At 52.7% G+C, this 25,253-nt stretch overlaps 2 protein-coding genes across 3 annotated transcripts; one reads left to right on the plus strand and one right to left on the minus strand.

The window, feature by feature from the left end:
- The first annotated feature begins 6,377 nt into the window (after positions 1-6,377).
- LOC128313698 (uncharacterized) lies at positions 6,378-11,521 on the plus strand. The gene is made up of 2 exons (XM_053213799.1): positions 6,378-6,812; positions 9,182-11,521. The coding sequence occupies exon 2, from the start codon at positions 10,150-10,152 to the stop codon at positions 10,876-10,878; it is 729 nt and encodes a 242-aa protein (XP_053069774.1). The 5' UTR covers positions 6,378-6,812; positions 9,182-10,149; the 3' UTR covers positions 10,879-11,521.
- On the minus strand, positions 8,199-15,445 carry PDZK1IP1 (PDZK1 interacting protein 1). 2 transcript variants are annotated; one of them, XM_027059276.2, is made up of 5 exons: positions 15,330-15,445; positions 14,473-14,649; positions 11,221-11,329; positions 9,253-9,348; positions 8,199-8,630 (listed from the first exon to the last, which is right to left on the minus strand). In XM_027059276.2, exons 2-5 carry the CDS (start codon positions 14,537-14,539, stop codon positions 8,558-8,560), a joined length of 345 nt encoding a protein of 114 aa, XP_026915077.1. In that variant the 5' UTR covers positions 14,540-14,649; positions 15,330-15,445; the 3' UTR covers positions 8,199-8,557. The 2 variants fall into 2 exon arrangements, with proteins under 2 accessions (XP_026915077.1, XP_014926086.1); XM_015070600.3 differs by lacking the exon at positions 15,330-15,445 and adding an exon at positions 14,864-15,011.
- Between the last annotated feature and the right edge of the window lie 9,808 nt (positions 15,446-25,253).

The following is a 25,253-nucleotide window of genomic DNA, read 5'->3' on the forward strand; positions in this document are numbered from 1 at the left end:
TTTACACTGTGGTAGAACTGAGAAATGTAAATGGATTCAACCCTTAGGGAAACTAATAGAAAGCATGTGCCTTTCAAGAGCCTTAGAAATGTTCATGTTCTTTGATGGAGTCATTCCACTCCTGGGAGTTTATCCTAAGGAAGGGTTATTGCTTCAGGGCTTTGATGAAAAAGGCACAATGACTAGGGTCATCCAGATAGAGAGAAGTCAGAGTGCAGAGATCCATGGGAATAGCTGGAAACCAGACCTTTGGCCCCACTGCAGACTGAGCTGGGACATCAGGAACGGGTGGACGGAGAAAGAGACCTGGGAACGTGGTCTTCTGGGATGCACAGTTGGGTTTCAGAGACTGGGAGACTAGGCTGTTCTTTTCAGGCAAATGGGAGCCCACTGGACTCAGTTGATCTGTCAACCAAGCCTAGGTCCGCCCAGCCCAGCTGGCTTGCAGACTAATTCCAGACCCTATTTGGTAAAGAAAGACCTTTGGGAAGAGGTAAAACCATTTTTAATACCCTCAATTGGGCCAGGTGAAAAGAGTGAGCATAGGGTGAGCAATAGCTGGTAGGCAGTGGGAATAGGTGGTGAGTGATTGGCAGATGGCTGTGCATGGTGACCGTAGACTACAGCATGCCAGGTCTTATGCCAGAGCCTTACACTGGACTCTCACTACAAATATGAAGTAGATCCTCTTTTTAATGTCCATTTAAAGAAAAGAAAATGGAGTCCTAGAGAGGTGAAGTGATTTGCTCAAGGTCATGCAATAGATTTAATTGAGCTGGGACTAGCTGACATATTCAGCCCATTCCACAAACACCAACCACTTGCTCTGTGCAGGGACTGTGCCAGATGTCCTGGGGGTGTTCTGCCCTCCAGGAGCTCACAGACATAGAGCGTGGGGAGGGAAAGGGGTGTCAGAGAGCCATCCTGAGGGGACATGAGGCTGGCAGAAGGAAAACTATGAGCCCTGCACATGAACAACACAGGCACTAAGATGTGGAGCAGCGTGACAGGGGAGGGAACTGGAGAACTTCAAGAAGTGTAAAGTATGTGGCAAGAGGGGGAGACCGGAAGCTGGAGAGGTAGAAAGAAGCCAAGTCACAGAGGACCCTCAGTGTGGCCATCTACTGGCTGCTCAAGATATTGCGGGCACAACAGAAAGGAAAATTATAATGGCTGTTGCTTTGAGTATTTACTATATGCTTTCTGTACATATATTAACTCATTTACTTTTCACCACAACCCTATATATGGGCATTGCACCCTAAATTTTCAGCTTCAGACACTGAGGTGCCTTTGTTATGAACTTGCCCAATATTACACTAATATAAAGTTGACAGGGAGGGATTTGCTCAGGGAATTTGGCTTCAAGCTCATGCCCATAACCATTAAGCGGCACCTGCCTGGAGCCGTGGAGTTCGTCTCACAGGTGTAAAGGGCTGGGTCCCAGTTGGCTCTGTGTTTGGGACAAATCTCTCTAGTGGTAGCGTGGAGGCTGGTTTGAGCATGCAGCAAGATTGAAAACAGGAACATAGGAAAAATGGCTGCAAACATCCAGGTGAGCTGGAGACCTGAAACAGGGGAGCTGGAGTGAGGCTGAAAGAGGGAAATCCGGTGTGAATCCTGTCGCTGTCTTGGGTAGATGAGTGGTGGTGCCACTAACAAGAACAGGGGACTCACGCTGGTGAAAGATCAGGATTCCACTTGGACCTGAGGCACCTAAGGAGTGGTGCAGGAGGCAAGTGGGTACCAGATGGAAGGGTTGATCTGGAAGTTGATACTTCATGGGCAGTAATGGGAATGAACTGAATGCATGAGATCCCCATGTCATTCTTTCCACAAACATGTACTGGAGACCCCCAGTTTTCTGGGCCTGTGCTGGACACTCAGACACTACAATAAACAAGACAGATGTGGTCTCTGCCTCACAGTTCCACGTTCACAGAGAGCAACGCCAATGACCCAACATGAACCAACAGGCCTGTGGGAACCTGGTGAACTGAGGACACGTGATCAGGAGCCAGGAGGCTGCAGAGAAAATGGCCATGATCCCATTATGTTGTGAGCAGAAGGATCACCTTGCAACAAGAAAATGGGACTCTAATGCACTTGGTGAGGGCAGTTCAGCAGTGCTGCGGCTGAAATTGAGGCTACAAAGTTGAGGAGCAGGTAGGAAGGATGGAGACAGAACCGGCAAATGTGGACCACTCTTCTTAGACACTTGAAGGGATCCCTTTCCACCTGCCTAGATGCATCTTTCCAAACGCAGTTAGCTCTGCAATGGCAAACACTGTTTTCTTCAGCTTCCGATGTCACACACACACACACACACACTACAGAGAACTCTATGATAGGGGACAATTAGCAATGGACTTAAAGCCAAAAGACTAGGGGCACCTAGGCGGCTCAGTCAGTTAAGCATCCAACTCTTGATTTCAGGTCAGGTCATGATCTCACAGTTGGTTCGTGGGTTCGAGCCCCATTTTGGGCTCTGCACTGACAGCACGGAGCCTGCTTGGGATTCTCTCTCTCCCTCTCTTTGCCCCTCCCCAGCTTCACTTCCCCTCTCTCTCTCCCTCAAAATAAATAAGTAAACTTCAAAAAAAATTTAAAAATAAAGTCAAAAGACCAGAGCCCAATACCAATAACTAGGCCAATGTCGCTAAAGCCACCTCCCTTTCTGTGTCTGCATTTTCTCCTCGAGAAAATGGGCCCAGTTATATCCACCTGGTAGGTGATATGAATGAGGCTCCAATCGGAAAGTGTCCTCTCTGCTATATAGTAACCCTCAGTTTCCATGTAAAAACCATCAGTGCCACCACCATCACTGTGTTTGGATTTGAGGGAAGGCTCTTCCCGGTCTCTTGCTCCAGCTTGTTAGCTTTTGGGGTCTGGAAGATGTTTCCCTCAGCTTCTCCCCATCTCTCCCTCTCCTCCTCCCCCCTGACCCTTTCCCCACTTTGTCAGTACCTGTCCTCACCACCCCCATCCCACATGCCCAAGTTCATGGCCAGAACCGGTCAAGAGTCTGGTTATTCATTTGCAAAGTCCATGTGCAGAACTGTACCGGCCTCAGCGATGCAGAACAAAGCCACATAACCAGCTCCATTATGCCGGTGCCTCCAGAAGTCCAGAAGGGCAGCTGGGTCCAGCATGTTCTGTACTCACTAGCCAGGCATGTACTCATTAGCTACCTCTCACCCCAATTCAGTACATGATCTCAGGCTTCAGATTCCACAGTACAATATTAGCAAACTGGGCTAAATCATTGTAAATATTTTGCTAGCTCTGACACACTGTGGTCTTGCATGCAATTCCTCATCCTGTAATGATAGTAGAAATAAAAACAACAGCTAACATTTATTGCACACTAAATGTGGGCTAGGCGCTACTCTATGTGTCTTACGTGCACCGTTTCTGTTAATCTTTACATCTGTTATTAGATAGATACCATTTACTGCCTCCAATTTTACAGATGAGTAAACTGAGCTTAGTGAGTTGCGTTCACTCATCCAAGATCTCTTGGTATTAAGTGTCCAAGCAGTGCCGTATCTAGGCTGCCTGATCCAGACCTGGGGTCTTAACCTCCCAGTGGGCATCCAACTGGAAAAGGCAAAATGTCTGGCTCAACTACTAACTGCTCACCTGAGCTTCAGACCTGAACTGTGTACCCACCTTGCCCTCTAGTCCATCCCCAGATTCCACTGCCAATAAATGCAACCTTACCCCCACATGCACTCTTGCCTGTCTCCTCCCTGGCACCTGCCATTCCCAGCACCATTCACTAGCCTGTATGGTGCCTTTGTGAGAATTGGAAAAAAGCACCCTTCCTTCCCTGCAGGCAGACACAGGCCCAAACCAGCTTGCAGGGCCCGGTTAGTGGAGACACAGCCTGTGTAACCCAGCGCAATGTCCCAGCCTCCCCCACCTTGCACCTTGCTCAGGACAATACTGGAACTTGTCCTTGACTTCTGTCTCTCACACTTTCTCATTTCTCTCTCTGTCTCTCTCTCACACACATCAAGCTTCCTCTTTTCTGCTTTTCCAGGGGGTCTCCCAGGAACATATCCAAGAACCTTTGTCATCCCTTGTCCTCTGGAGTAGCACCCCAGGGCAGAAGCCACTGGCCTCCTATACCATTTCTGAGAGAAAAGGATGTGTGTCATCAGGACGAAGCCCCCAAGAGCCTGGCCCCCACCAGTAGTGCTTACAACCTAAGGGACTCACAGTCTTGGCCTTTGGGACCACAAGGAGGGGAGCACTGGAGGCCGGTGCCCTTGAAGCCTACAGGAAGTTGAGGACGTTGCTGGCACAACCTGTGGGGGTGTGGGGTCCCTGGAGCCATGCCCTGGGAAAGCCTCCAGTACAGCAGTAAGGAGGAAGAGCCCTGCCTGACGCTCAAGTTCAAAAGCCCTGCTGAATCTCCCTTCCTGTTGAGTGTGCAGCCACCAGATGGCAGCCGAGGCTATAGGCAGACAGACTTGGCTGGGTGGAGCATGGATGTTCAGGGGGGCTGGCTCATCACTGACCCCACAACCTCCAATCAGAAACCGTGAAAGAGTGAGTGCATGTGTGTGCAGTGTGTCTCCACCTATACGGGCTGAAGGGTATGGACAGACATACACCTGGATGGAAAACTAGGCTTAGCCCCTTCCTTTGGGTTTCCTCAGCACACCTAGGGGTTCCCTTCCCCTGAGTCCAGCCCTGCCCAATGTGCCGGTGATGCAGAGGGAAGTGACCCTGTTCCTGCGCTCGAGGAGCAACCAGGCCTCACAGTTAAACAGGTCACAGGGTGGTGTGTGCAGAAATAGCTGGAAAGACCCAGGGGAATGCCCAGCCCCGGGGTGGGGAAGGACTTTTTGCTGCGCCTAGGTGGCTTTCTGGCAAATGACAGCTGCAATAATAGCATATATTATCTCTGTTTCCTCCCAGCAGCCCTGCAGGAAAGACACAACAGAACCAATCCTACTGGCAAGCCAGTGGGCACTAAAGGTGCTAGGTGGTCCACAAGCAGTGAGGAACAGAGATGGAATTTGAACCAGAGTCTGCATGATTCTCAAGCTCAAGCTCTTGGCCGCTGTGTGTACTTCTGGGGACTAGAAATGGAGAGGACACCCAGCTGGGGGCTCCAGGCCCTAGGACAGACTTGGAGGGGGATAGATGCCTCCCACATTGGTCCCAGAGCAGGTTCTGACAGCTTCAACTGTGTGGTTCACCTGTGAACTTGGTTCAAGGGGACAAGACAGTGTGTGTGTGTGTGTGTGTGTGTGTGTGTGACTAGGGTCACTCCTGGAGTGCCACTCTGCATCCCCAACCCCACCTGTACCCTACGCTGGGGGAGGAATCCCTGGTGAGCAGTAGTCTTGATCTGATGGCTCCTGTATTTCTACTCATGTTACACTGAGCGTAAGGGAAGCAATCTTGAAAATCATTCCAACCACCTGGCACTCTGTCCCATAACGGGTGACACTCGAGATAGATTTCCACAGCCTTTTTTTTTTTTTTGACACCAACTCCAGACTGGAAGTTCCTCTTCCAGTCTAATTGAAGTAAGCAGTGCTGCCATCTACCTTCAACTCTGAAGTTCCTGGGCGGAGCCTTAAGTGGCTGAGCTTCATGTAACCTATAATGTAACCCTGTGAAATTCACACGTTTTAGGTAGAGAAGGAAAAAGAAAGGTGCAAGCCCTGTTCCAGGAAGCAGGAGGAGCAAGAAGGCCCTATAGCAGTAGGAGAATCTCTGGTCTCCCTGCCAGGGCCTGGGCAACCTGGGCTTTCGGCCCAGAGAGCAGGTGGACAGATCAGCGGTAGATGGCGCCACACTGAGAGGTGAAACTCCAGTGAGGGAGGGCAAGGGACTTGCCCCAGCCAAGGGATAGGCACCAGGGAAGCCTGGCAGGTGGGGCCCGCGGGGGAAGAGGCAACACAGGGAACCTCCTGGAAACAGAGAAAGGATGCAAGGGGAGAGAGGAGCCGGTGAGCACTAGCTCAGGTGGAAGAAGGAGACGGGAGAGACAGGAAGATGGAGATAAAAGCAGAGGCCAAGAGGTGCACTCATAAAGAGAAACAGAGATGGATAAAGGCGGGGTGGGGGGGTGGGGGGGGCGCAAAAAAGGAGACCAGGACTGGGTGGGAGAAAAGGGTGGGGAAGGAGCAGGAAGTCGTGAAGACATAAGGGCCTCGGCGCGGCGGGGCGGGGGGTCCTGCCGGGCCAGCCCGCCGCTCCAGTCCCTCCCCTTATCTGTCACTCAAGGCGATCAGAATCCCCTCCCCCCCGGGGCCTGGCCGGGGGGAGCTCGCCTCCCAACCTGCCCCAGCCCAGAGGCTCCCTTCCCCAGGCCCCCTGATCGCCGCCCCCTGGGACTGGCTGTGCAGCCCCGATAGATGGTGGGGGGCCCAGCTGGTGTGTTATCAGCCTCCTCCAGGAGCAAGCCTGAGCCACTCAGCGGCTGCCAGCCTGAGATTAGGCCCCGGAGGGTCATTAAGCACCGCCCTGGCCCGGGCCCAGCCTCCTTTCCCTCCCTCATCTGGCTAGGCTGGCAGGTGGGAACCGGCGATAAGGACTGGGGGCTCTGGGGCCGGCAGCCCCATGCCCCCTGCCCTCTGCCAGGGCAAGAACATGGGGTGGGGGAAGGTCAGTGCCAGCGCGACACCCGCAAGGACCCCAGGGTTCCCACCATCCTGGTCCTTCCACCATGGAGAGGGGGCTAGGGAGCCTCCCAAAGAGGCCAAGGCAGGGAGAGGGTGGCCTGCCCTAGGAACCTGGCAGGACAGCGACGGCCAACTGCCACGGGCTCCTGCTGGGAAGCCTCACAGGTGAGAGGGGCGGGGCTTCACTTGCTGAGCATTAGCAGGGCGCTTGTGGGGCCGGTTCTGAACCCACCTCCACCCCTCAGGGACAAGGGGCGGGGGCGGGGAAGGAACGGAGCTTCCTGCCAGAAGAATGCAGGCAGCCAAAAGGTTCAGACCAAGGAGGCTAGAAAGGAAGAAGGGGGTGTTTGTGCCTTAGCAGAGGCCCTCAAGTAACCTCCATCTCTCCTTAAGGAATAGGCTGGTCTGGCTGCCCCCCTGGTTCTGCCCTCTGATCTAGTCAGGGAGGACTTCCTAGACAAAAAAGAACCTTGGCAGGGCCAAGAAAAAGGAATATGCAGAGTTTAAACTGACAGAGGTGGGTAAGAAGGCAACTGTCTACATGAGCACAGCCACAATTCTCTGAGCTTCAGCTCAGAGAAGGAAGGCAACTTGTCCTGAGTCACACAGCAGGCAAGGGTAGACCTTGCTCAGGGCTCTTCCCACTGCTGCAGGCTGCAAACTAGACTTCCGTGCGGTGAGAAAGGCTAATTCAGATTTCAGATGGATCTCTCCCTGAGCATCTGGCTGAAGCCTTTGAACAGCAAGGCAATGGCTGAAATGGTGAAGCTAGGGGGCTGTGATGGGTTGAGACAGCTGGCAGAGGGAGATCTTTGGGACAAGGTGGACTGCCTCCTACCCTCTAGCCCCACTCCTCTAGATCTGGGAGTGCTCCTGGGTGGGTCTCAGGTTGTCACCCACCTGCCCCCGACTCTGCCCGTTCCCATAAGAATGACAGTCACAGGGATGAGGGGCCTCCAGGGTCAGCCAGCCTGCTAAGTACGCCTCCTCCCCTGACTCCTTCCTGCTTCATTCTCCTGGGGACCCAGTTCCCTGACTCCACCCCCACCCAGAACTAGAAGTCAGTGGCACTTGTGAGGATGATTCTACTCCAAACCCTCTGGGAAGCTCAGCTCAGAGAGGACTACAGCTCTCCCAAAGTCACATAGTAAGCCGGCAGGGGACAGGCACTCAAAGCCGGGCTTCCTGAGTCCTAGCCCAAGACTCTTGGAGCTTGCTAGAGCTGGCTGGATGAGGGATGAGTGAACCGCCAGCAATCAGGCCACATGGAGGATAGGATAGGGAAGGGGAATGCTGCTGCACCAAGAAGGGCCCAGAATCACAGTTGTTAAGAGCAGGTCAGGGGAGGGGTGCTGGCAGGAGGGTCTCTACAAGGGGTAGAGTGGCTGAGCTCCCTAGCCCCATGGGCCTCTCAGAGAGGGCTTCCTGGATAATCCTCCAAAGTCACCATGACAGTGGCTTTGGAAGGTGATTGTCATGATTCAGAAAGCAAGACTGGGCCTGGCTGTAAACCTGAGGGGCTCTTTCGGAGCCCTGGGAGCATCAGGCCTGGAAATACGAAACATCTTTATTTCACAGAAATAAGAGGCATTTCCAAAGTTAGAGGAAGACGGTATGAGGCAAGGCAGGAGGTGACGAGCTGACTGTCCTCTTCAGAAGGGTCTTCTGAATTGATTTGGGTAGGAGACCTCCTAGGAAACCCCCCAGAGCCATAGCTGAGCCCTAACCTGGATACAGCCTGAGCTTCGACTTTGGCTGGTGACCACTCCAGAGAAGGTGGGCAGTGTGGGGTTGGAAGAGTCGGCCCCTTACTGTAGATTCCTACACAGAGAAGGAGCGGCTTGAGTGGTGATCTGGGCATCCATCACAGGCACCTGGGCTCACAGCTGGGGCCCACAGGCAAGCGGGGGTCACATGGGGGTGCTTCGGACCCTGCCCTCCTCCTCGGGGATATTCTCATAGGCATTCTCGTGCTCGTTGGACCTGAAAGAGGATGACAGGGGTCACCACCCATTCCATCCCATCCCCTTCTCCCTGCCTTATCCTGCACTGGTGACAGCAGTATCTTCCAGAATAAATAATCCTTGAGTGCCAGAAGGGGTTCCCCTGCCCACATCTGGCCCCAGGTGCACCTGAGACTGGAGGCCTCTCAGCACCCCTCCCTGAGCCCCATCTCTCTCCTACACTGAGCCCCTCCCCCACTGGGCCCCCACTGAGCAACCCCCTCATGGAGTCCACCTCCATACTGAGCTGCCGCCCCTACTCACCCCTCTCTCCACATTGAGTGCCCCCGACTCATCCCTTCAGAGTCACCTTCCCCCACTGCACTCCTCCCTATGAATCCCAGTCTGCCTGTGAGCTGCTCCCCCTACCCGTCCCTACCCCCTTATTGGGCCCTCTCCCCAGCTGAGCCTCAGGTCCCCAATGAGCCCTGCACCCTCACAAAGCCCCCATTGCCACCTCCCTGAGCTCCTCTCTTCACTGAGCCCTTCCCCACATGAGTCCTCCTCCTTCCCTGCCTTCCCACCTTCTAGCCCCCTCCCACCCCTCAGAAGCATCTGGTCCTTCTGGAGCGCAGGGTGGTTACCCTGTACCATCATCTCACCTGAAGCTGGCCGCCATCGAGGAGTACCTTCCGTCTGTTCCTACCAGGATTCCATCTGCCTTGTTTCCAACGGTCATGACTGTGTTCATGGGCTCCCTATGGATGGGGCTCATCAGTCGGGCTCCCTAGGTCCCTACCCTCTTTGTTCTCCCTCCTCCCCCTTGCCTAATCAGACCTTTCTAGGCTCTGGTTCTCACGAGTCCAAGAGCAGTGGCTGGCCCTGGGCAGAAGCCCTTCTCTCCAGTAGGGGCCCTGCCAGTGGCCTGATTCTGGCCCCACTCCATGGGCCTTCCCACCCTTCTCCCTGCTCCAAGGTGGGGGTCTCAGGTCCCAGTCCAAGATTTGCAAAAGATGTATCCAAGGCCTCACACTTTGTGCAATTTTCCTTCTGGCCTCAGCTCAAGACCCAACAGGATTTAGTGTCTGCCCAGATTGCCACAAGGCTTTCCCCAGGGAATTAGGTACAGACATGGTCAACTTCCACTGAAGGCAGAGCTTGGATCAGTTGAAAAAAAAATAACATTTCTGACAAAAAGTTCCTGGCCTCTTATTCCAGTTTAAACCCAGTGACTGTGGCCTCTGCTCCTGCCTACCTGAAACTATTCTTACGTGGGTCACGGGGACTCTTACTGCTGCTTGTCCTTCCTTGGACACCCCACAGGCACCTCAGACTTAGTATGTCTCAAATTAAACTCAGCAGTTGCCCAGAGATCTGCCTCTCATGCTCCGTCTCCGTGAGTGGTACTATCTGAAGCCTGGACGCATCCTTGTCCTTCCTCCTGCCCCCCGCCGTCCCCATCCACCAACTTCTGGGGACCAGACCCCTAGACAGCCGTCAGACATGGTGCCTCTCTATCCCCTCTGCTCCCTCCAGAGTCCAGACTCTCTCCTGACCTCATGCTCTCAGCCCCCCGCCCTGCCCTTCTCACCTGCAGACTGGCCCCTACCCCACGCATGCCCCACGGAGCAGCCAGAGTGCCTGTGCTCAGGCCAACTCTCATCCCAGGACCAGCGTACAAGCTCTCACCGGATTCCTACTGCACGAAAGATAAAGCCCACAGTTTGGGGTATAGGCGTACGAGGGTCTGCCAGGCCCGGGCCCTGCCTACCTTGCCAATCTATCTCAGGCCTCCCATCCTTCTCTCTACGCATGACTGCTCGTGTTCCTGCAGTGGGCTGCACAGGGCCTTGGCTAGCGCCCTGGCACCAGGCCCCTCCGTGGGAGCTATTGGCAGGTGCAGCCTTATTCCAGGATCGGCCAGCACAGAGTGGACTGGATTTCAGCCCACCGCCCTCGACCTCAGTGTCCTGCACTTTGGACCCCTGGTGGCCTCGATGCCCTCTTCCATCAGCTGCAATGCTCTTCCCGTGCTACTCTATCCCGAGAGGCGCTCCTCTGCATTCTTTAGGCTTCAGAATAAACATGCAATTGGAAGCCTTCTTGGACTACCATCCCCAGCCCCCCAGACCAGGGCAGGCCCAGCACTGCAGTCTGCTCTCCCTTTTACCATTGGTACTTGCACTGGGATCACTCCTTGTCTTCCGGTCTGGGAGCCTGAGAGTTCAGGGGTTGTGTCTGTCTGTCCAACTGCCCCCCTGTACCCCTGCACGTGGCACAGCACCTGACCCTGAAGAAAAATGGAGCCTTTCTTCCCAGAGATTTTCACAACCCCCATCACAGGCTAAGCCAGTGTCCTGACTCTACAGATAGAAACACTGAGACCTTGAGAAGAGAAGACATTGTCCCCAAAGCTCGCAGAACCGTGGAGGCCAACAGAGCCGTGTCTGGGGGCCGGCGAGCCCGAGCGCCAGTCCTAGAGAACTTGGGCCTCAGTGTCACTTCTGCACAGTGACAGGACTGGACTCCGGGTCTCCGAGGCCCTCCTCACCACTACTAGAGCAGTAGCGGTGGTCCTGGGGCCTGCCCTGCCTGCCCAGCCCAGACCCCAGCCCCCCCACAGCACTCACGGCTCTTCCTGGCACCAGAAGTGGTTGACAGCAAAGGCAATTGCGACCAGGACCAGGAACACAGCCACAGCGATTAAGCCCTGCATCCAGGGCTGCAGGTTCCCCAGGCCTGGAAAGAGGGGAGCAGGGATGCTGCAGCAGGCTCGGCAGCAGTGGGGGCTGCAAGTGCAGAATGGAAGAGGGGGGGAGGGGGAGAAGAGCAAGGGCTAGAGCCTGTGTCACAGGCCATCAGCCTGCTGCCAGGACCAGAAGAGACATTCTGAGGCAGCAGGGCTGGCAAGGAGGACCGACCTGACCCCACTGAGCTAAAGTAAGGGATGATGGCGGGGGGGGGGGGGGGGGGGGGGGAGAGGGGGGGGCGCGGTGGTGGCGGGGCACCTGAATGGCTATCAGTTAAGCTTCCCACTTCAGCTCAGGTCATGAGCTCTGCGTGGACATCGGGGTCTGCGCTGACAGTGCAGAGACTGCTTGGGATTCTCTTTCTCTCTGTCTCTCTCTGTTTCAAAATAAATAAATAAACTTTAAAACAAAAAAAAGGGACGATAGTTGGAAAACAAGAATTCAAAGAAGAAATGAGGAGCCAAGGAGGGACAGCCCAGAGCCTCCACCTATCCCTCCATGTGAGTCACATGCAGGACGCCCTACAAGTGTCTGGGCCCCAAGGACCAAAGAGTAGCCCTCTGGATGGCCGGCCTGGGCCTTGCCAGCTGAGGGTATCTCCCCATCTCCCTGTGAGAGGGCGGGTCTGGCATCTGGAAGATCCTGTTCTGTAATGACTTTGCTCTGATACTAGGTAGGGGGTGGGAGTGTGGGACAGGCAAGACTGCTCAGCCAGGGGTGTCGGGGTGCCTGAGAGATGGCGGGGACAGAACACCTTTGGAAAGGCAAGGCAGAAGGGCAAATTCTCCTCCAGGTCGTGGGGCCCAGATAGAAAGCTTCAAAAGCTGCTCCCCTTCTGTCTTCTCCAGCTGGATGCCTCTGGGACTAAGCCAGAGACCAGGTTGAGGCCCCATCCATCTACCTTTTTTTCTTCTTTTTAATTTTTTTTATATTTATTTTTGAGAGAGAAAGAGAATGAACATGAGCAGGGAGGGGAAGAGAGAGAAGGATATAGAGGATGTGAAGCAGGCGTTGTGTTGGCAGCAGAGAGCCTGATGTGGGACTCGAAGTCTTGAACTGTGAGATCATGACCTGAACCAAAGTCAGATGCTTAACCGACTGAGTCACCCAGGTGCCCCCCACCTTTTCTATCTTTTGACCCTTGACCTTCGACACCACCTTTAACCCTCATGGTTTCCCAGAATCTCTGCCCTCAGTCACTGGCTGCCCCAAAGGGCTCTCCCCTCCCCCAGGCATGACTGTGTTCCATGAGCCTGAGGGAGCTTGACCCTGCAGAGGACAGACATGCAGTCGCAGGCAGGTCTCAGGAGGGGACAGAGGCCTGCAGGAGGCTCCCAAAGGGTCTTGCCTCCAGGCTAAAACACATGCATCCCTAGTGTCATCCTGTACTTTGAGGGGCCCAGTCTGGGCATCAAAAACCTCACTCGGCCTCACTCTCACTCAAAAGTCCTTCCTTGAGTCTACCTTAAAGCTCTCCTGCTGCAGCGAAGGCCCTGCCTCCTCTCTGAGCCTAGTAGGTACTGGGGACAAGGGAGGGATCTGGGAACTCTCTGGCCTGTCGCCAGGTCAGTGTGGTTATCTTGACTTCCATACTTGCCAAAAAGCAGTGCTTTGGCTTCATTGTTTGCCCAAGAAACAATGGTTCCTCAGGTCAGTGACTAGGCCTCAAGCCCGGGGAGGCCCCTCCCTGCCTCCTCCAGACCCTTCAGCCAACTCCCTCCAGACACACAAGGAACTCCGGTCCCTGATTCTCCTTCCAGGTGGCTCTGAAGTGAACATACAGCACAAGGGTCAGAACCTGGAGACAGAGGTGATCTGAGTTCTGTCCCCGCAGGAGGACTCAACCATCCTCCCTTTCGACCTCAAACTTTCACTTTGATTAAGTTCTTCTTTCCAGCTTATCTCTCAAGTCAGGCAAAATACCCTGAGGGCAAAGCGTCTCCAAAGGAAACCAAAACTACCCTCTCAAGAAATCAGGACTGCCCTGAGCCAGCAAGACCTCTGTGATTGACCCCAAGACAAAGACCTGACCTTCACTGCCCACCTGCAGGTACCCACCCACCTTTGTCCCACATTTTCTTACATAAACCTGGAAGTCTTTTCTCCACTTTAGGGATAGCCTTTGAGACTCTGGTCCACCAGGTCTTCCTGGTGTCGGCCTCACTGAAATAAATCCCTTTCCTGTTTCCCCACCACTCGTCTCTCCGCCTTTGGATTTTGTCAGCGGTGAGTGGCAAACCTGGTCTGGGCCCCTGGAGCCAGGAGCTCCTGCACCCTGGCTACATCCCTTCTTGCTCTGCTGTGTGATTCACACAAGTTACTCGACCCCTCTGATCTTGTTTCTAAGAGGGCTGCCAAGACTGCAAGGCAGAAGGGAAGTAGATGTGCATGCAAGCTCAGGGCTCCTGCAAGGGAGGGGTACTCTGGAAACATCTTTGCCGGTCCTCTCTGGACCCAAATCCCACCTGCTGAGTCCCCCACACTTCCAGATCTCAGGGTGTGGCTCCTCACTGGTGTGAAACTTTCCTGCACCCCAGCCCTGGCAGCAGCCCTGGGAAGTAGGCAGGGCAAGTTTACAGTCCTCGTTTTATGGATGAGAAAACTGAGTCTCAAAGAGGGCCAGTGATTTTCTCCAGGCTACAAGACATAGGCAGAGCTGGACAAATCTCAGGTACGCAGTGGGGACCACACTGGGGCACTGTCCTCTTCCCAAGCCCAGGAAGCAGGCCCCGGACAACACTGCCCCTCCCCTGGAACAAGCCCGCCGTTTGGGGGGTTGCTTGGGCCCCTCCCTTCTTCCTTGTAGCCCCAGGACCCTGCCATCTCTAAGGCAATTCCTGCTCCTAGATCTTGGGTCTCAACTCCTCTAGGTCTCTAGTCCCCCCCCCCCCCCCCACCTCCCCACCCTGCATTCCTCACTCGTGGAAAACAAGTCCCAGACAGAAGCCTTGCTCAGAGATCTCTGCCTTTGGAGGTTCCTCCAGTGAGCCCAATCCCTGCTTCTCCTTCCCAACTGTATGTGTCCAGGGTGGTGAGGGAGGCCAGAGGATCACCCCATCCTCCGCTGGGTTTCCACCACCCAGCCCAGCCCTCCTCGCCACAGCCACCACGGCAGGCCCAGTCCCACGCTACCTTGCTGACAGCTGGCGGGTGGCACTGCCGTGAACAGGCCCAGAATGAGCAGGATGAGGGCCGACATGGCTGCAGGAAGCTTCTGGGCCTTCTCTCTGGCTGCTGGTATCTGGGCTCCTGGAGCTGCCGTGGGGTCTGTCCGTGTCTGCCTGAGATCAGCCCAGGCTTAGTCTGGCCCTGGAGAAGAGGCGCAAGTAAGGAAGGCGGCGAGGGAGGAAGGAGGGGAGGTGGAGAGAAACCGCCCTCCCTCCCATGGTAATGAGCTTCCAGGCCTGGCCTCCCCTGGCCGGTGCCCTGCCCACTCAAGCTGGCATTCGAGGTCATCTTTCAGAGGCTGGGTAAGAAAGCAGGTCTGAGGACCAGGGAGACAGGAAGAGAGCTGGTGCCTCACCTCCAAGCCCCCGGCCTCCCCAGTTTTTGTGTCTGCTTTCCCCCTTCCTGGCAGCAGGGCTGGGCTCTGGGGAAAGGAGTGACACATTACTGCTCCTGCGGGCGGGGCATCTTGGAAGGCTGACAGTGGGATTAAGAAATCTGTTGTCTGGCTGCTCAGCAGGAGCTTGGGGAAAACCCCAGTAGCTAGGGAAAGGTCAAAGCTGACCCTCCCCCTCAGCCTGGTCTATTTCCTGTTCTCCCCCTCACCTGTCTCTACTCAACTCAACCAGACCAAGGGGCTCCAGTCTTGGGACTCAGCCTTGGCTTCTGTCCCTCCATCCCTGGCCTAGCTCAGTAGCTCTATAATCCACCCTCCCCCATGGGGACCATGACAGTGGGCCTGAAGGTCCCAGTCCCCAGCCTTCCCTACCCAACCCAGCTGTCCTGGCCCAGTTCAGCTTTCCTCTTGGCCCCACATGTGGTACCTGGAAGCTGGGTGGAACCTCCCTGTGACAAGGTCAAGGCTCGGTCAGAGGCCTCTATACACACCTTCTGACCCACCCCCACCCAACACAGGGAGACTAGCGGGTGAACACAGCCCTGCCATGGAGGCAAAGAAAGGACACCCCCAAGTGGAAAGATCCAATAAAAGTCCCGGAAGCCCTGGACATTCAAACCGCAGGGTCACGTGGAGTCCGTCTGACCCTCCAGCTAAGGAACTAAGAATGACCCAAGTACCTGTCCAGGCCCGGGACCAAAGGTCATGCTGGGTCTCCTTGCCTTACCCCTCCCCAGGAGTACAGGAAGCCAGAGATGCTGAGAGTCTCACTCCACAGACACCAAGAACGGAGGACCCAGCACACCAGGGCAATGCCTCAGAGGGAGTGTCCCCAGAAAGCCCTCCACGGTCTCCCTGCCCAGAAGCCACCAAGCCGCTGCTCACAGGACCTCATGGGCAATCCTTTCTATAGCAAGATGGTTCTGCCAGGGGCAGCAGTCACGTGTTCTGCCGCATCCCCACTTCCTGTGTCTACACATTCAAGCACAGCAGGTACCACCATCATCCAAAGATGGGGTGACGCAGGTGGTCTGAGGGAATTCAGCTCGGACTTGAGTGATACATCCATATATGTCCTGTTCTCCCTCCCTAACCCCAACTTGGAGTCCTCAGAATCTTCTGGCACAAAGTTTGGCTAGAGTAGTCACTTTTCGTGTTAATGAATAGCTCGGGAATCACTGATCGGTATGCAAGGAATGGGGTTGAATTTAATAAACATCAGGATATTTTCTTGGAGAGTTTTAAGCAGAGGAGTCATGTGGCCAGATCTGCATTTGAGAAAACTTCTCTGGCCCGGGGGGTGGAGACTGAAAGGGAGTACAAGCACTGGAGAAAGGGGAGAAAGGGCTGCTGGATGGCCACACACCCAGGGCCCGGGCTGCACCAGGGCAGCCTCGGTGCATCTGAGCCCTCTAGGAGATGGGGTGGATAGGGCGTGGCTTCTGAACACATGACTAGCTGGGGGTGGCCGGTGAGGGACAAGGATTTGCCCAGGGTGATGCCTGGTGTCTCAGAGACCCTAGCAAGTTTCAGAAGAGGTGGGGGGATGATGGGCTGCAGGCTCAGATGTATTGTGGTGCCTGTGGATCCTCCATAAGGAAACATCCAGAAGGCAGCAGGATCTTGAGTCTGGCATAGAGAGCTAGATCTGGGAGCCATGTGTGGCACAGCACTGGTAACTGAGGCACAGGAACACATGGTCACCCCAGGGTGTGTGTGCGTGTGTGTGTGTGTGTGTGTGTGGTGTGTATGGTGTGTGTGGTGTGTGGATGTGTGTGTGGATGTGTGTTGTGTATGAGTGTGTGGCGTATGTGGTGTGTGTGTGTGTGGTGTGTATGTGTGTGGTGCGTGTGCATGTGTGCGTGTGGTATGTGTGTGGTGTATATGTATGTGTGCATGTGTGCGGTGTATGGGTATGTGTGTGTGGTGTTTGTGGGGTGTGATGTATATGTGTTTGTGTGGTGTGTATGTATGTGTGCGGTGTGTGGCAAATATATGTTATGTGTATATGTGTATGTGGTGTGTGTGTGTGTGTGTGTGTGTGTGTGTGCAGGGGAAAGGAGAGAAGCCAGGGACCAGGACACAGCCCCAGTGATAAGGGTCTGTAAAAAGGAAGGTTAGAGCAGGTTAGAGCAGGAGGAAGAAATCTCAGAAGAGTGAGGTGTCCCAGAAATCCAGGAAGGAGAGAGCCAATAAGAGCTGGGCAGGGAAGTCACTGTAGTGACCCCCCCTCCAAGGAGTTTCCCCCAAAAGGAGCCCAGCCTCTCCCATTGGTCCCCAGGTCTCATGTCCTGCTTCCCTCACCCAAGCATTCCCCCCTTCCCTAAAGAATCCAGGAAAGGACAAGAACTCCCAGGGCCCTGTTTTTGGGTTGGTGGGGTGGGGGAAGGGGATGAGCAGGAAGGACATCAGGTGACCAATGGGAGGAAAACACACCTCCCAGGTCAAAGTCCCAAGCTTTAGAGCAAAACAAGTTGTTCCGGAAGAGGGGGGTGTGGGTGGACATTTGGCTTTGAGGCTGGTCTCTGCTGTCTGGGTGTCCTCATCCAGCTGAGGGGGGATCATCTCCCCAGCTGCATGGACACAGCCCTGGGTCCCCATGGTAACAAATTGGTCCCCCTGCTCGTCTGGTGTGGCCCCAAGATCTAGACTCAGGCCTCAGCAACTCCACAAGACTGGACCCTGTGTCCTCATCTCTGAGCTGCTGCTCCATCAACACTCAGTTTCTCCCTCGGGGTCCCAGCCCAGCTCTGCCACCATGAATCATCAGGCCCCTTGGACCAGTCCTCCATCTAGCATCCAGCTACGCCTTGTGTGATTCACCCTTTAGAAACATCAGTGGGCCTAGACTTTCCAGCCATCCCGCCTGCCATTGCAGTTGTTGCCAGCAGGTGGCAGAGTCCAGCTCCAATCCCTGCCAGGTTGGGAAGGACAGGGAGGGGGCCAGTTTGCCAGGGAAGATTCTGCAATTTCCCCTTCTTTCGGGCCCCCTCACTTCCACCCCCTTTTGGGGGTGGTTTGGAGGAAGGGAGGGTGGACACTGACATGTAAACAGTCAGCCAAGCTGGGAACAGTGCCCATGGCATGCTCAGGGCTGTGCCGTAGAGAAGCACAGACCACTGAATTGTTAAGGAAGCCATCCTGGAGGAGGTGATGCTAGGAAGGAAAAAGGTTAGCTGTATCATTGGACCAAGCAGAAAGGCAGCCCCAGAGAGAGGAGAGAGCTGAGAGCAGAGAGAGGACAAGCATGGAGACACATTGGTAAAGGGTATCTGCTCTTAAGATAATATGCAAACTTTAGGGGTGCCAGGTGGCTCAGTCAGCTGAACGTTGGACTTCGGCTCAGGTCATGATCTCACAGTTCGTGAGTTCAAGCCCCACGTTGGGCTCTCTGCTGTCAGCATGGAGCCTGCTTTGGATCCTCTGTCATTCTCTCTCTCTGCACCTCTCTGGCTCATTCTCTCTCTCTCTCTCTCTCTCTCTCTCTCTCTCTCTCAAAAACAAACATTAAAAAAAAGAAGAAGAAGAAGAATGAAGGCAACAGGGGCTCCTGGCTGGTTTAGTACAGTGCGTGACTCTTAATCTCAAGGTTGTGAGTTTGAGCCCCATGTTGGGTGATGAGATTCCCTAAAGGTAAAAAATTCTTAAAAAGAAAAAAAGAATGAAGGTAACAAAGCACAGTCCCTCTGTGATATTTCCATATTACCACACACCATTGTTGCAGATATCTGGATATATCCCTTATGCTCATCACTATTCGAAGCATATCAGTCATTGGACTGACTGCCACTAAATCTTACTGTCTAATACATTATCAAACTATAAGTAAGTTACTCTTTTGCAAACTTACATTTTTAATATTCTAACAACTACATTTCGATATGATTGGTTTCCTTTTTTTTAATTTTTTTCATGTTTTTTTCTGAGACAGAGAGAGACAGAGCATGAGTGGGGGAGGGGCAGAGAGAGGGGGGTGGTACACAGAATCCAAAGCAGGCTCCAGGCTCCTAGCTGTCAGTGCAGAGCCTGACGCGGGGCTCAAACTCATAGACCTCGAGATCATGACCTGAGCCGAAGCCGGACACTCAACCGGCTGAGCCACCCAGGCACCCTGGTTTGCTTTTATTTTACACATTTCAGTCCACAGGCTGCACCAGACCAGTCAAGGGTTTCACGGCACCAAAGAGGTTAAGGAGTCATGACTCACAGGAGCCTAGGGCAGGTCTGTTCAAAGCAGTGCCATGTGATCTCAAGGTCAGACCTGAAGAAAGATTGGCACTTTCTGGACAGGGGCTTTCTGGGGCTCAGGGCTGGAGGCCATGGTCAGAGTGAATGGGTGCTCACCCTCATAGAGCACCCCATGCCTGGGAGCTGGAAGGGGCAAAAAGCACCAGCGTGGAGGCAGCCAAGCCAAGGAATGTACTGGCTGTGACTCCTGGGTCCTAGGCGACCCCACTGGGCTGGTGAGATTTATGACCAGGACCTCCCAGTTGGGGAAGATCAATCACCCCCTCCTGCTGCCTCTTCACTCAGCCAAGAAACTAAAGGGCTGGCCCTGTGCCAAAAGCCCAGCCTGCCAGCAGAGGTCCCAAGGCCAAATCCTTTGCCCGTGGTTCCAGCACAGCCCTGCTCCCCTGCCCAGGGCTGCAGGCCAGCAGTGGAGCCATGCTGGGGGTGCTAGTGTCTAGAATCACAATCTCCCCTGGCCTACATGCTCATCCTGAATGGTGTGACCTTGTTCCTCATTTTTCAGCTGGGGAAGCTGTGACTCAGAAAGGGACAGTCACTAACTGAAGGTCACACAGTAAGTTAGTAGGAGAGATAGGGCTAAACCCTAGGCATCCCGATGTGTAGCCCAGAGCTCAGTCCCTCTATCAAGCACCTATGTATTGGTCAGTTTCCCAAGTGGCATTCCCAAATGGCTTGCTTTCATTCATTTGCTCAACATATTTAATGTCCACCATGGGACTGCAAATACAGTAGTGAGCAAGATAGGGCTTATACAATTATCTAATTAACTATCTGATTACAGTTGACCCTTGAACAACGTGGGTTTGAGCTGCTTGGGTCCACTTACATGTGGATTTTTTTTTCAATAAATGTTGTACAGCACTGTAAATGCATTTTCTTTATGATTTATTATTTTCTTAATAACATTTTTTTCTCTAGCTTACTTTATTATAAGAGTACAGGATATAATACATATACAAAATATGTGTGTCAACTGTTCATGTTATCAGTAAGGCTACTGGTCAACAGTAGGCTATGAGCAGTTAAGTTTTGGGGGGAGTCAAAAGTTATGTGTGGATTTGTGACTTTTGGGGGGGGTCAGTGTCTAACCCCCATCTGCTCAAGGGTCAACTGTAACCAAATTGCACCAAATATTTTAAAGGAGACGAAGAGTGCCAAGAGTATATAAATGGGGATGCCCTCTACGGTAGGAAATCAAGAAAGGGTAATATTAAGTCTAAAATTCATTCATTCATTTATTCATTCATTCAACAAATATTTACTGAATGCCTCCTGTGGACCAGGCACTCTTCGAGATGCCAAGAATACAGCAATGATCAAAAAGAAGTCCCTCTTCTTAGAGAGCTTACATTCTAGAGGGGTTATCCAGGAAACAAATAAATAGATACAATAGGTCATATGGCTATATGGGAAAGACAAGACAGGATCAGGAGAATAGGATGCTATGTGCTATTTTACATAGATTCATCAGGGAAGGCTCCTCTAAGAGGGAACATTTGAACAGAGCTGAGTTGAGGAAGCAAGATGTTCAGCTGTCAGAGGGGAGAGGGTGGCAGGCAAGGAGAATAAACAGCAAGTGCAAAGGTCCTGAGGAAGGGGCATGAGGAAAGCATCTGTGTGACTAATAAAGAAGTGAATGCAGGAGAGGAGGTTGGAAAGGCTGCGTGAGACCCACTCACATGGAGCCTTGTGAGTGACTGTAAAGACTTCAGCTTTGAATCAGATGGAGTGAAGAGGCTATTGGAGGGTCTGAGCACAGAAGACATGATGCTGCTGCTTTGTTGAGGAAAGATCCCAGAAGGCAAGAAAAGCAGAAGCAAAGCAGTGAGACTAGTTAGGAGGCCACCACAATACTACAGGCAAGGGATAACAGCAGCTTAGGTCAAGGCAGCAGCCATGGCACCAGGGATACGTGATTTGAATCTAGATACATTTTGAGGGTAAAGCCAACATGATTCGGAATGTGGGGGGAGAAGAGAAGCCAAGGATGGTTTCAAGGTTTCGAGCTTGTTCAACTACCACAGACTGAGATGGGGAAGGTTCAACAGGGGCAGGATTCACATGTTTTGTCTGGAGATGGGTATGTGGGTCTGGAGTTAGGAGGCGTGGTCCAGGCTGAAGATGTGTATTTGGGAGCTGTCAGACAGCGATGGAGGACTCCCCCTGACACAGGGAGACAAGATCTGAAGTGCCGGGCTTGGGAAGTCATAGGCAAGAGCTACTTCCAGGCCGGGGAAGAGCAGACAGGAAAGCTTGCAGGCAGGGGGAGCCATCGGGGCATCAGCCTGTTGAGAGAGCAGAAGGTGATCCGGAAAGGGGTCCTGATGGCCTTGCAGGACCTGTGAAGAGATTCGATCTTTCCCTTACAGGTAAAGCCACACCATTATAGTATTTTAGGCAAGGACGTGGCACGGGCAGTCTTGCATTTCAGCGAGGTCTTTCCAACCACAGCTGGAAGAATGGGTTCGATAGACAATGCAGTGAACAGTGAGCCAGTGGGTGGGCTGGGGGTGGGGGAGGGACCCAGGAGACAAGAGGCACAGCTGGAGTTAGGACAGCACGTGGAGCGAAGCGGGAGGGTGAGAGAGCAACTCAATGGGGAGAGCCGGCAGGCTAAGGTGACTCCCTGGATGTGAGGAGTGAAGGACTCAGAAGAGTAGAGTCAAGTTGCACCTAGTCCCCCATCTTAGACAACACTTGGATGTTGGTGCTAAGAATACTAGAAGAGCAGCAGGTTGGGGCGGGGGGGGGGGGGCGGTGAGGAGAGAGCCTGTATTCATTCAACAAAACTCTCCAGAGTGTCTGGCACTCAAGGGCTAATGAATGAGACAAGCAAAAAGCAATGAGCCAAATGGTGGGTCCCAGGGCAGGTCATCTGAGTTCACGGCACCCAGGGCACATCTCAGGATGCAGCTCGGTGTGTGAGAGAGATCTGAGCCAGAAGTGGTAGCTTAGAATTCAGCAGCTTACGGATGGTAACTGAGGCCTTGGCAGGGCTGATGTGGCTGGAATAGGGAGGGATGAGAAGTAGGGCTAGGACCCAGCCCTAAGAAATGCCTGTGTGAATGGATGGGGAGTGGATCTCCATCTGAATCAAAAGGACAATGAAGAAGGAACACATATCACCTTTACACCACTTAAGATCAAATTACAGGCATCAGGTGCACTCCACATTTCAGGACCTTTGGAGTCATGTAACTGATTTTATTTCACCCTAACAAAAACTGTTTTCTTCCCTGGTTATCAATTTTGCCATTAGTCTATGAAATATTTGGAGAAGATGAGATTTTCAGCCTGAAAAGGAGCACTCTCAGGAGTCTCTGTCTCCAGTTATCTGCAGGGCTGTCCTTGACCAGAGAAAAATCATCCTCTGTGCCCTCTGAGCATGGAGCTGGGGATGAGAAGATTTACAGAGAGACTGTTTTTGGTTCACCGAGACAAAGCCTGTCTTGAAGAGTATCAAGTGATAGCAAAGAAGCCCCTGTAAAGTGATGAGCTCCCCATCACTAGAGGTGTGCAAGTTGGAGCTGTGAGGTTGCAGAGAGAGGTAGAGTACAGGAAGGGGCAGGGAGGGGTGAGTGGACTCAATGGTGACGTCTCTGGGGCCCAGGAGGAATGAACTGAGCGTCGAGACCCTCACCCAGCACAAGTTGTGTGACCCGGGCACCACTCCCCACTTCTCTGAGCCTCTGTTTCTCAGCCTCTGTTGCTGCACTGGATTGGTCAGAGAGTAAGGCATCTGAACACCTGGTAGCAGGAGACACTTGATAATGTTAAGAGCACCCAGATCTAAACACAGCGTCCAGTGTTTGAGCTATACTGCCCTGTCCCAAACCAGTCCTTTTTCTGAACAGAAACCCCAGCAGGGCAGTAAGAGGCATTATGGGCACATTCTGTTGGCCACATGTTCACCACCTCTAAGTCAGTGTAGAAGAAGCCACACTCAAACCATCTGCACATTTCACATCTGGAGCTTTGGTCTGAAAGTCAGACTCTGGCCTTCGAAATGAAAATTACTTTAAAAGCCTGCAGCTTCACGCAGAAGTTAAACATAATGCAATCATAATTTCATGGTTGGGGAAAAATATATATATTTTTTAAAGATTTTATTTTTAAGTAATCTCTACAACCAACGTGGGGCTCAAACTCACAACCCTGAGATCAAGAGTCTCACACTCCTCTGACTGAGCCAGCCAGGTGCCCCCAAATACAGACTTTTTTTTAAAGAGAGGAAATACAACGAAACATTCATTGGTGAACTGGGCCGAGTTTATGATTTTTGTTTTGTTTTGTTTACCTCTCTTTCTGTTCTTTCCAGAGTTTCTATAACAAGAAATGTTTGTTGGGAGAGAGGGGGAAAAAAAAAAAAAGCTCATAGTTTAAAAATAAATAAAATAGGGGTGCCTGGGTGGCTCAGTCAGTTGGGCTGCTGACTTCGGCTTGAGTCATGATCTCACGGTCTGTGAGTCCGAGCCCCACAACAGGCTCTGTGCTGACAGCTCAGAGCCTGGAGCCTGCTTCAGATTCTGTGTCTCCCTCTCTCTCTGCCCCTCCCCCACTCATGCTTCATCTCTCTCTCGCTCTCCAAAATAATAAATAAACATTTAAAAATTTTTAATAAACAAAATAAACCTGCATTAAAAAGCAAAATTAAGTCACTTTTCCAAATTTTTACTAGTGCCCTTACATAGCGCAGAGTTAACCCAGAGCCTCTCTTTGCCAAAATATCTGTCCCTGGCCAGGCAGGGGCACTAGGACGTTATGGCCGAGCCCAGTCTGTCTATTTTCTGGCTAATGGGAGCCTGCCCCCGTCATGCTCTTCCAGAGAGGCCCTCCAGGTGCCAGGACACACATAGGAAGCATCTGGGGCCTGCCCTGCAGCTCAGTCCAGAGACACCTGTAACACCAGAAATGCTAGCACTTTTTGAAGGCATGCTTACTATGTGCCAAGCACTGTGCTAGGTGCTGAGGACTCACAGCCCATTTAATCCTCACAATATCGTGAGTGCTATATCCCCATTTTACCATAGACAATACCATAGACAATTTCAGAGAAATTAAACTCAGAAAGTAAGTGGATCCAGAATTTGAATCCACATTTATTTGATTCTAAAGCTCTCAAGTATTACATTATACTTCCTCCTCATGTTAAAAACAAATAAATTACTAAAAAGCCATGAGTGCCGTGAAGGAGGCATACAATTGGAACCTTGGAGAAGGCACTATTAAAGTCCCCAAAGGGGAAGGAAAGATCAGGGAAGACTTCTAGGAAGAGGTGTCCATTGAGTTGAGCTTTGAAGGATGAGTAGGAATTTACCAGAGCATAGCACACAATCAGTCAGAGTGGGTGTTCAGTGGATATTTTTAATTGTAAGAACTAACAAAGATTTTAACTGAATTTACAGATGAAATAACATGATGTTTGGGATTTGCTTCATGATAATCCATTGTGAAGACAGGGAGTATGGGGAAGGATGGAGGTATAGATGACACAAGATTACCCACGTGGCTGATTGTTGAGGCTGGTGATGGATGCATGCCATTTATTATATTATCCTCTCTATTTTCACATAGATTTGGAAATGCTCTTAATGAAATGAACGTAATGACCCATTTGTGCCCACACACCACGAGGACCTGATGAAATAATTCAGTAAATATTTACCGAGCACCTATGTGCACCCACACACTCTGGGCATGACGGAGCCGCCAGTGACCAGTGACACCCTGTCCCAGCACTGGCCAACTCACAGATAGGGAGATGAGGCCGGGACTCAATCCAGGGCAAGCGCCCCAGGTATGGTTCAAGGGGCTCTGAGTTCAGAAGTAAGGAAGGCCCCAGCCCTCAGCAGGGGGATGCGGGGGCAGGGGTGGGGGGCGGATCCAGCAGATGCAGCATCTGAGCATCTGAGGTAGTTGAACACACAGGAGTGCACCTGTCGTGGGGCATTCAGGGCAGGCACCTGAGCCAGGGAAATGCTCAGAGGTGGGAACTAAGAGACAGTGCACATGAAACACGTGGGGAGCTCAATAGGCCCTTAAGGGAGGATGGAGGGCAGAGGAGGGCACAGCACTTTCTACTCCAGTCTTGAACTGGCCT

This window comes from Acinonyx jubatus, chromosome C1 (genome assembly GCF_027475565.1).
Source record: "Acinonyx jubatus isolate Ajub_Pintada_27869175 chromosome C1, VMU_Ajub_asm_v1.0, whole genome shotgun sequence".
In the NCBI taxonomy this organism is placed as follows: domain Eukaryota; kingdom Metazoa; phylum Chordata; class Mammalia; order Carnivora; family Felidae; genus Acinonyx; species Acinonyx jubatus.